This window comes from Gavialis gangeticus, unplaced genomic scaffold, assembly GCF_001723915.1.
Source record: "Gavialis gangeticus isolate Ggan-Ray unplaced genomic scaffold, GavGan_comp1, whole genome shotgun sequence".
NCBI classification, from domain to species: Eukaryota; Metazoa; Chordata; order Crocodylia; family Gavialidae; genus Gavialis; species Gavialis gangeticus.
Window position 1 is genome coordinate 201,427,598 of NW_017729032.1, and position 10,920 is coordinate 201,438,517.

The window sequence follows — 10,920 nt, forward strand, 5'->3', positions numbered from 1 at the left end:
ATGGCAATTCTTGTGTGCTTATGTGAGAAAATACCATTCTTCATTTTAACAGATTGGGAGAAGCACAGAATCAGTGACTCATCTCTGTTCCCTCACAGTCTTCCACACTTCTATAGTATCAAACCTTTCAAGTTTGCCATTTGCTTCCTTGCTATCATTACAGTTCTTCTTACAGGACTGAAAAAAGCTTAAGACCTTCTTCCAAGAAACATAATTACTAGTTCCTACAAAATTTTCAAAATTGTAAAAAGTAATTTCACAACAATCCATTCTTCAAGTTTATTCTTTGAGGCCCAAAAGCAGCAACTCTTAAGCAGGATGCCATGAGGGTGCTGCAGAGACACTGCAACATGAGCAATTTTAGGTGTGCAAACACCTACACATGATTCACCACATAAAACCAGAGATATCAAATAGGAGTCCATAGCATCCAAAACATTCTGACCTCTTGATGTCTCTTTGAGATCTTTCCAATGGACGAACTCCTCTATTATTTTTCTGTAGTCAAAAAATAAATGAAATTTATTTTTGAAATGGGATGCCACTAAGTTCAGGAAAATTATGCAGGGGTGCCTTAAGTCTAAAACCACCGAGAACCAGAGCCCTTAAAACAAGATGCAGGGCAATCATACAATCAAATCATACAAACAAAAAGCTAACTTAGACAAATCATTCAGTCACAAGAACGCCTCTTCAAAATGTAGCCTCTGCTGTTTCACAGTTGAAGTTGTTGTTCACGCAAGAAGCTTAATTTTCTTTAAAGGACAAGCTATATTTAAACAAAGACAAGTCAAGCTCCATTCAAATGTTGTGCTTTTTTCTCATTCATGTACTTTGATTGTTTTTAACCTGTTTTCCATTGTATTGAACAAGTCCCCACAGTTAGCATCTTCAATTTCTTCTTTTAATCTAAATGTGACCATTTCTGTATTAAAAAAAATCTTAAATCTTAAAAGTTCCACCTACTGCAATACTCAGCTCATTGTCACAACAGATGAGTCCTTGTTACATGGAAGTTCTGCTATCACTGTCCTCCTTATACAGTAGTTACTGCCATTCATTACTGTAACCTCTCTCTGGGAGATGCTCAGTAAAGCATCCCAGTCAATGAAACAGAATAATTCTTTCTTAGGATAAAACAACAGGTCCCCCAACCCCTGTAAAATACTCCTTTACAAATTTTCCCTGCAACATTCAAGGCAGCATACTACAGAGGGAAGGATACATTTTCTCAAAACTTACCTTCATTTGTCTCCTCCTCAGGATTTTCTTTCTTGGTCTCATCCAGAGATATTTTCTGGCTCTGCATCTCTTTTTCAAGGTCTTCTAGTCTCTGCAGATCTGCCTCAAACCTTGTATTCAGATCACTGTTGTCCTTTAAGAAATCTTTGACCATCTGTATCCTATGCAAATTCTATGACAGCAGCAAAAGACACAAAAAAAATCTTGATGGAACCAATTACTTGTTATTTGCTTTCTAGCCTCTAAGCTCCACGTGTCCTTATTTAAAAAAACATTTTGCTTAGTTAGATTTTCTCCATTTCCTGTTGTAAGACACTTAAGTATTAAGTGTTAATTTATTTTTTTTAAAGCTAGTGAGTGGGAGTGTAGCTTCAGTCAAAAAGATAAAGAGTAAAACATCTAAAACAAGTGAAGTTCAGGGCAGCTTGCTTAATAGTGGCTCAGCATGGAAAAGTTTTAACTGAACTGTAACAGGTCAGTTTTAAGGATTTTTCCTTTGGAAGGTTCTATTAAAACCACTTCACCAGGTAGTTTTGTGACTAGAAATTTTACAATGGTACATCCAATATATGATGGAAAATCTGGAAATGGCCCCCCCATTCAGATGAAGAAGTCAAAAGGACTACAATGCTGAGCTGTTTTGCAGCGGCTTTTATCTTTCTCATCTTAACATTATGGCTGAGTGTTCAAAATTTCAGTCTTAATGTTGTGCTTATGCTTTTTTTTTAAGCAAGGATCTTACTTTCAAACTGGTCAGAGGAAACATTTTGGCATGAAGCATGTAGACAAAAACGTGCATTTAAAAGTTAAAAAGTACTCTCTATGGGGAAAATAGGTTCTCAGAGGACAGCCTACACCAGCAATGTGCAAAATGAAATTTTGACAGTTAAGCATTTGGTTCTGGAGAAGGAGAAGGGTGGTCATGCAAAGTGGTCAAGATGATGAGAGTCAGAAGATTCCTAGCATAGAAAAATGAATTTGAAAAAAGCCACTATGTAAAAGTTGTATCTAAAGGGATAATCTTAAATCTCCATCAAAATTAGAGTAAAATATACAGCATGGAAGATGGAAATGATGAAAAGGGCAAATGTCTTTCTGTGTTCCACTCCCTGCAAATATCTGCCAACCATGTCTTGTATGCTGCTGGGGAGTAAGTCATATTCAGTTCAGGTGAGAAGTACTTATGTTATATGTATTAGTAAAGAATATTTACGGAACAGAGGAAGAAACACTGCAACTGGTGTATTCCTGCAGAGATTTATGTTGATATCTAGCTTACATTTTCTTGTAACTGAAACAGGAATGGTGCAGAATTTGAAAGTTTCCAGATACAATCAGAGTAAGTCATTTTTTATCCTCCCTCACCTTTGCCACTAACAAAACCTTACCATATTAAGAATATGCAAAAAACAGGACAATGAAAACAAGCCAGTCAACTTTGCCTCCTTGTTATTAACTAGCAAGAGGTGGTAGTGTTTAGACTTGCAAATATGGAAGAGAGATGTTCCAATTTAAAATAAGCATTCTTAATTGGAATAGGGAATTTTAAAACATGGTTTTAAACAAAACCTTTAAAAATGGGATTTCCTCATAGCATCCACTTAAGTTCTACAAGTAGAAATGGGTTTCAATATAATTAAATATTTCCTCTAAAATTGTGATAAAAATCTTTTTTGTTGTTTTTGTTTGTTTGTTGATTTTTTTTACACACAGTGCACCTTTAGAAGTTCTGGTAACTACAGTCCTTGAAGGCTATAGAACAACACAATTAAGAAAATAATTTTAGAACAAAGGATTTGAGAATTGATGGGGTGGGGGACTTCTTAAAGTGTTACTTAATAGCTCTGTTCTACTCTTGATACAAGCACATAATACCACTAAAGCTGAAAGGAGTCACATAGATTACACAAGCAAATGCATATCACAGATCTTCCTAATGCATTTAAATCTTAGTTTAGGGTGATTCAGTGGATGCTGTATGCTAGGAATAGACAACCAGTGATGTGTGCCACACCTGGCATGGGCAGCCTTTGTGTGTGTGATGTGGTGGATCAGGGAGAGGGCAGGCAGCACAGTAACAGATGGGGCGAGAAGCAGAATGCAGAGCAGCAAACTGGGAAAAGGACAGGCAGAGTGGCACTCCGGAAGGGTGCAGAGCTAATCTGTGGCATAACTGCCACAAAAGGTTGCACTCCAGTGTTGTACACATTACATGTTTACGCTTTCAAACATCTCAGTGTTACCATTGGAGAGTGGGTAGCTGCGGTACGAGTGTAACTGGAAATGCACATCCTGCAAACAGTTCCACTCTGTACCCTTATGTAAAACTGTCTAGCTATTATAGTAAGCTGGATGCCATAGAAGGGTTTGCAGATTTATTACAGGAAAACCTGAAATCTCCCTTTATTTAGCTAAGCCTTGCTCCAGCAATATTTTTTTACATTAAGCATGGGCACTCTGATCACTGCCAGACAGAACTACGTATCAGTCACATTTGTTGCAGAAAGCTGCTACTTTAAGCCTTGCTTTTGTTTTTTAATTTTAAAAATACCTCTTCAGACAGCATCTCCTGCTCCTCTGCCAGAAGATAGATCTCTTCAAGTCTCTGCCTTATTAATTCCATCTCTATTTCATGTATTTGACTCTCAGTCAGGTAAACTTCTGTTTCTTCTTCCAGTCCATCTGGCTGATCTCCTTCCTCTGGTACATAGACAGCCCAATCAGATGACAAAAGCTGTTTGATTTGTAAAGGACAACAAAATAAATGGTTAAAAACCCCAACAGATTCTTACATATGGGCCTATAGATCACAGAAGTTTACGGCTGGAAGGGACCTCATAAGATCATTGGGTCCAGCCCCCCTGCTCTGGGCAGAAAAGACTGCTGGGGTCAAATAACCTTGCTCTGGGCAAATGACAGGTTCTGTACTCTATGTATCACATCTAGAAGGTACAGGGGAGTGGAAAAGTTGACAAGTTTCTACTTGTTCTGCTATTAAGCATTGTAGATTCTTTTCAAGTATCGAAGAGATTAGCTAGGCCTTTAATAAGTTTACATGGCTGCGACACAATGTGATGAGACAGGAATAGAAGTAAAAGGTGTTTACGCCAGGCAACATCACCTTGTGTACTCAGATGCCAAGAGGTTTAAGCAGCCATTAATAAGGTGTTTTTAAATTAATATTAATAATTCAAAGGACTAAGCTATGTGGAAAATAACTATAATTTACTGAACTAAGATTATGATATGACCAACCAGGGTTTCAGTGCCTGGAGAAGGGAAAATTATTATGATATTTTGAGCTTAAGGCATTGTCAATTTTTAAAACTAATTATCAAGACTGTGGTGGTAGTGTTTTTTTAAAGAAGCTTTTAAGCCTATTTTGGTGCCTCTTCCAGAGTTTGTTTAAAGCAACTGACCTTTCTTTCAAGCTTCCCTTTAAGACCTACTTGTAAAAGCTCTGCAAGCAAAATTAATCATAAAAATGTGATAACTTCTGGCACCTGGCTGGCTGTACCCTTAAGTGTCCAGGAGATGCAGCCCCTGTCTAATCTTGACTGAGGCTACAGACTAACAATGATTCTGAACTGCTTAATATTACAATACAGTTTCGTTTTGTAAAAGCCTTCTTAATATACACAGTTGCCAAACTCTTTACATTGGAGTCAGCTTTAAAGTAAAGACAAAAGGGAAGACAGTTAAGGGGAGATGTAAAATGAATAGGCCAAGGATTTTCAGATTCCCATGGGGAAAGATAATGGGAAGATTGTCTCTAGGACTCCTTCCCTTTCCATTTTTCTTTTTGAGACACCCCTGTGACAACCGCAGTGATTTCTTTCATACAGATGAACAATGCTTGCAGAGGCACTTTATATTTTTGTCTTTAGAAGGATGCCTACGTTGTGCTTTTCAGAAAGTGCTAATCGCATTCTTCTCTCCCTCTGTTCTGGCTCTCTTGGTAGGGTATGAAGAGAGTGAGAACCATGTCTTCAGCTGGCTCTGTGCATGCCATTATTTAGGATCATCTAAGACAGATCATTTGCATGTGTTAGAACAAAGGAGCTGAAATCCTGAAGTAACCTGTTCATTTGTATGAGAGATCTATACTGGTTACTAATTATAAATTATGTGCATGTGTCTATTACATATACATGTACACACGTTCACTGTATGGTAGTACAGGGAATATAGGCAATCATGGATTGAACTTGAAGGGTAAGATATGAAAACATTATCTTGAGAAGAGAAGAAAAAGAAATGTGCCCTTAATAAATTTAAGAAAAGTTGTCTAAATACCAGAGGAGGAGGGTTCTGGAGCAGCATTCCAGTGGAGTGGGAGGAAGTGAACCACCTAAGTAGCTTCAAGATGGAAGCTGATTGGTTTATGAATGGGATTACATAATGTGGATGCCTACCCTAGCAGCGGACTGGACTTTATGACGTTTAAGAGGTCACTACCAGTCCCATGTTTCTAGGAAAAGGCTACAAATCAAAAGGGTTTCTTTTACCTTTTCTACCTTTGTTCTAGCTGCTGCAACCTCTGGAACATTCTCAAATTCATTTAGTAAGTTCTGAATCTTCTTTCCAAACTCTTTCAACCACAAAGAAGAAACTTTCATTTCTGAAGAATGCATTAACTCATTACGGCACATAATCACCTCAAGAGAATGAATGAGAAGAAAAAAGAGCAATGTCACTTTAGGGTCAACATCAGGAGTATGTCACAAAAGTGACAATATTTTGCACTGTATATTAGATGTACAGCACTCAATTAAGAAAAAGAAGAGATAGGAAATTTTACCTCTTTGATTTTCTTTTTATTGATACTACTGAAATGGTCACAGAAATTAAAAAGGTTTAGAAGTGCAACTGCATCACATTCCTCTGGTCCAGAAATATTTGTTTGTCCACGAGGCATATAGGCCTACCAAACAGAAATGTGTCAGATTTTACTTTAAAAAATACACCATTACCTGATTTCCTAATCTCAAGGTAGGTGCTGTTTAACTCCCAAAGTCATATTACTTAAAGTAAACCGAACAAAATTATATATAATACTTGTATACCTAACACCTGTATAAATCTTCCCTAACTTTCAGAAATCCACTGGTCCTGTTTACTAAATAACGATGTGTTCAAGCAAAAAGTTGTTTTTGCCACAATCCTGAAATCAGGGGCAGGCAAAGTCCAGCCTGTGGGCCAGATCCAGCCAGCAGTGGACTCCATTTCCCAGCAGCTCCTGCCCACATGGTTGGGGCTGGTCTTCATGGAGATCCCAGCCGCAGCTGCGCTGCAATAGCGCAAGGCTGGGGTTGCCATGGAGACCAGCCCCAGCCCTGCTGGCAAGGTGCATGGCAGGGGGCTGCTCTGGAGCCACTGGGATCTTGCGGCAGGGGCAGGTCAGTCCAGGGCCAGGGCAGAGCTGCACTGTAGAGTCTGTACACTCAGGCAGTGGATTGCGGCACTTCACAGGAAGTGCCATGAGTTACAGTGATCCCCTAGACTGAACAAAGGTTCACTGTTGGCTCCCCGGGCCTGGGGGATCAAGCTGCAGTTTAGAGTGGCTGTGAGTCTGAAGCCACTCTCCCCAAGCCCCACCCCTCCCTCCTTCCAATCCAACCGCTTTCTTCAGTATGGGAAGGGGAAAAGGAAGCGGAAGGAGTTCATTCTGGGGGGTTGCCCAGCTGGGGCTGGGGAGTGGGGCAAGTGGATTGGAGGTGGGGGGCCTCCAATCCACCCTGCTCCCTGATTTCCAGCACCAGCGGAGCAACCCCCAGAACGAGCTCCCTCCTTCCCTTCCCCTCTCCCATTCAGAAAACAGTGCTGGCTGACACAAGTTAATGAAAGTGCTTCATTTTGGAGCATCTTCACCTGAACCTTCATGTAACCAGAGTTCAGACTGCCACGGGACCGGGCCTTTTTAAAATGCTCTGCAGCCATGTGCTTCTGTAAGGGCACAGCTATAGAGCACTTTCAGTAGTCAATCACAGGACAAAATGTCACTTGTGTCAGCACCCTGGTGGTCACTGTGTTAGTGAGAAGCAGCAGGACCTTTTTTCATGCTGCTGAGAAAAGAAGTGGCAGTACCAACTGGGTCCTAGTGCCTAACGTTAACCTGAACTGAGCCATTTTGGCCCACAGCCTGAAAATGCTGTAGACAGATGATGGTTATTTTACTACTCAGTACACCAAGTACTACTATGTTACAGCACTGTAAATATTACAAAACACTATTCCTATTAGATTTTTGTTGCATTTCTTTTCTTTTGTTGCCCAACCTAACACATTTTGCTTCATATTTGCCTAGATTTAAGCTTAGTCAACCTATATTCAAATGTAATATGAAGGAAAGACATATTCAGTGAATCGTTACACCCAAAATAGCATCAAGTTGGACACAGAATCCACTGATTAACACAAGTTAGCCTTTGAAAACCGCTCCTATTTATTTATTTCTGTCAGTTTTTAGCAAGAAAGAAAAGAAAAAAAAAAAACTCATGGCAGGCTTTCTCCAGGGATGAAATCCTGAACCTGCTGAAGAAAAAGGAAGTTTCAACATTGTGTCTGGTGGTACCAAGATTTTACCCCAAGTTCAAAACCTGCCCTAACATACACTTCCATGCAAGTCCACTGAGTTTGACATAGGGATAAACTGATGACATGAACTGACCACAAGTTAATTTGCCTCTGGTATACTGTTGTTAAACTTTACTATTGTTAAACACCTTTGCAAGCTCCCATGAATTAGAAGGCCAAAGCCAAGGTTTGCAGTTTCCCCAGTGAACATCTCCATGCCTGTTGGTGTGATGATTCAAAATCTCCTGCTTCCATTGTGCACACAACGGACAGGCAGGCTGAAACTACAAAGAAGAAAAAACAAAACAAGTCAGTGGAGGAGATCCTGCTATTTTTATCATGTAAATTAGATATTAAAAAGCACCCTGGGTCATTATGACACTTCAGCAAAGGATAGCAGGAGGCCTCCAGGGATGTTCACATAGATTTTGATTTCACTGCCTGCACAGAAACTCATACGCAGCGTCCTAAATTTTTACAAAGAGATGCAGATGAAAATGTTAAGTATGAGGCATACAGTAAATTAGGACAGTAGCCTCTCACCTCCAGGGCACTGGTATATATCAGGATTCAGCTGGATCTCTCTCTAAAGGTTTCCCATCAGGCTATGGCTAAACATCTCTAAGAAGTCTACCCAACACACTCTACAGTGAAAAAGGATGAGTCAGCATTAGAGTTTGAAGTTACATATTTTTTGTTCAGTTTACATAACTAATGGATAAACATAAATGCCTGAACAAGGCTGAATCCATAGCAGCACCTGCTTATTATACTGCTCAGCTCATCATGCAATAATCCTTTGCTTTGGTGAGCACTACCATTTGCTCACAGAATTTTCTATTTTGCAGGCTGTCCTAACCAGTAACAACTACGCTCCAATTTGACTTTTTTTTTTTTTTGACTGTTCCCTCACAGACACACACATCCTCCACCCTGTTCCCTACCCCCAACAACATTCAGTTGCATGCATTAAATGGTTTTCAAACTGTGTCTCACAGAACCCTGGGGTTCCCTGATTGCAAATCCCCTGATGACCTAGGAGACTGGGGGTAACGGTGGAGCAGGCAGGGAGGTGGTGTGCCACCACTGTTGCCTGGTTCCGTGCCATTTCACAGTATAAGGTAGGGCTCCAGCGGCAGAAGGAGCGATACGAAAGGCTTCTGGGACTTCAGGAAGTTTGAAAACCACTGCATTAGACCAAAGTTTCTGCCTGTGGTGCTTAAAATCTCTCTGTACATCTGTAGACTGCCTTCAAACCAATATACACAAAAAAAGTTTCCATCAGTACCACCACTGAATGGTTATCTAGTACTGAGAGTATCTTCAGTGCATGCGCACGTGTGTTTTTGAGGTACGTCATCACAAAGAATCAGTAAAAGGTTGTAAAATGTTAGTTCTCATTAAGATGCTTCCAGCATCCACTACTAGTAATTCTCATTGGCCATTACAGAGTTGAGTTATGCTCCCATAGCTGAGGCTGAGATTAGGTTTGCCCCTTACCGAGGCAGCTGAATTTGTTTATGTATGGAAAAACAGCAAACTCCCACAAGATTACAGCACTTTCTTTTTCGTATAGAATAATATTTTGTAATTTTACAATTCATTGTTTTCTATTAAATATAGGTCTTTTAAGAAATTTAGCACTGTTTCAGCCATGGTTTGGCCCTGCTTGTCATAACAGTGGATGAATGAAGACACTATCAGAATCAACATCAGATTATAATCAAGGCATTTCGGAGTGTGACCTCAGTGACTTTCAAGGCCTTTCATTTAATTTCCTTACAATGTCACTAACAAGCAGTAAAAGAGGTTTGAGTGCCCCAACAGCATGTCTGTAGCTTCCTGCTTTTATGTTTGAGTTTAATCTTAAATCTGAATTTCCTAGTTTTATAATGCTTGTTTTTGGACAATTACAACATCCACAACTGGTATCTATGCATTTTTCTCATTTCTGTGTCACTATTACGACAACACAACAAACAGAACCTGGGTAAATGCAATCAACGTTCTCAATCCAGCGCTCAGGGAAGCTTTGGTCCGCCTCACAGGCTGACATAAGCACTGATGTTTCCTTACAACAGCACTTAAGGAGTCAAGCAGGGGTTTCTTTGCTCCACACTAGCCACTTTACTAAATGCTTCACTTTCATGAGCACTTACCACTTACACTTACTGCATATCTTTCTTTCCCTTGCATGGGACTGAAACTTCTTTCGTGAATTAACTTACATAATAATCATCATCATCATCTAGTAATGCAGTGTGCACTACATAAAGACATTGACTCCTCAATCTACATGTTCACTGACTGCCTGTCTTGTATGCAGCCCAGCCCATCCTCTGGCTTCTTTACTATTCATTCCATCCAGGAGGAGCAGACACCAACTGCTGAAACTTCCTCAGCCTGGCGAAGGGTTTTTAAACCCGAAAGCTTGCTGAAAAATTGTTCTCTATTTAAGTAGGTCTAATAAAAGATATCAGGTTCACCCAAAGAACCTTGTCTCACTACATAAAGAGGCGTTTGAGAACGAACACTGGGCTCCCATGTTGCAGAGCTAAGTGCCTCCTCATCCAGGGGTGTCAAAGCTAGGAGCCCACGGCGCCGGCTCCTCCGGGCCCCGGGTCCGCGTGCAGCAGACTGGCGCGGAGCGTGTGGGGCTCCCAGCAGCGCGGCCCGGAGCAGCCACCACCCGGCGCACGGGCAGGACTGTGCTGCGCTGCACGTGGCATCCCAATCCCCAGTCTAACATCCCATCCTGAACTGCTCTGCTGGACTAATACAGCGGGCCTCCTTTTTGGCAGGTGTGCCACAAATCAGCCCCGCGCCCTCACGAAGTGCTCCTCTGACCCCAGGCCGCACCTGCTGCTCTTTCTGCTCCCCACCCCACGCGCTGCTCTGCTTCCTGCCTGATCTATTGCTCTGCTTTCTGTGCCCTGCCCTCCTTGTTGTTCCTGCTCCGCTTCCTGCCTGCTCCGCTCCTCCGCACCCCCCACCACGAACTGCTCCGCCGCCTACCCAGGCTGCCGCCCACCCCGGCGCGGTGCTACCTGGCGGGCGCGGGGCGCGCAGGCGCAGCGGGGGCTGGCGGCGCGGGGCAGGCGG

The 10,920-nt window shown here is 41.4% G+C and overlaps 1 protein-coding gene across 6 annotated transcripts; it reads right to left on the reverse strand.

Moving 5' to 3' along the window:
• Nucleotides 1-265: 265 nt before the first annotated feature.
• On the reverse strand, nt 266-10,905 carry CUNHXorf38 (chromosome unknown CXorf38 homolog). 6 transcript variants are annotated; one of them, XM_019525298.1, is made up of 7 exons: nt 9,991-10,153; nt 7,968-8,102; nt 6,044-6,166; nt 5,751-5,900; nt 3,794-3,976; nt 1,243-1,414; nt 266-498 (listed from the first exon to the last, which is right to left on the reverse strand). In XM_019525298.1, the coding sequence occupies exons 1-7, from the start codon at nt 10,012-10,014 to the stop codon at nt 491-493; spliced, it is 795 nt and encodes a 264-aa protein (XP_019380843.1). In that variant the 5' UTR covers nt 10,015-10,153; the 3' UTR covers nt 266-490. The 6 variants fall into 6 exon arrangements, with proteins under 6 accessions (XP_019380843.1, XP_019380846.1, XP_019380847.1 ...); XM_019525301.1 differs by lacking the exons at nt 266-498; nt 9,991-10,153 and adding exons at nt 734-769; nt 10,866-10,905; XM_019525302.1 differs by lacking the exons at nt 266-498; nt 9,991-10,153 and adding exons at nt 734-769; nt 10,678-10,692.
• Nucleotides 10,906-10,920: the final 15 nt, after the last annotated feature.

What these genes read in the sequence shown, in the direction of transcription:
- CUNHXorf38 (XM_019525297.1), bottom strand. Translation starts at nt 10,014, where the DNA reads ATGCAAGGGAAAGAAAGATATGCA. An exon ending in AAGGGAAAGAAAGATATGCA is followed by an intron (nt 8,103 to 9,990) that starts GTAAGTGTAAGT and finishes TCTTCTTTGTAG; the next exon opens with TTTCAGCCTGCCTGTCCGTT. An exon ending in TGAGGAGGAGACAAATGAAG is followed by an intron (nt 770 to 1,242) that starts GTAAGTTTTGAG and finishes GTTTAAATATAG; the next exon opens with CTTGTCCTTTAAAGAAAATT.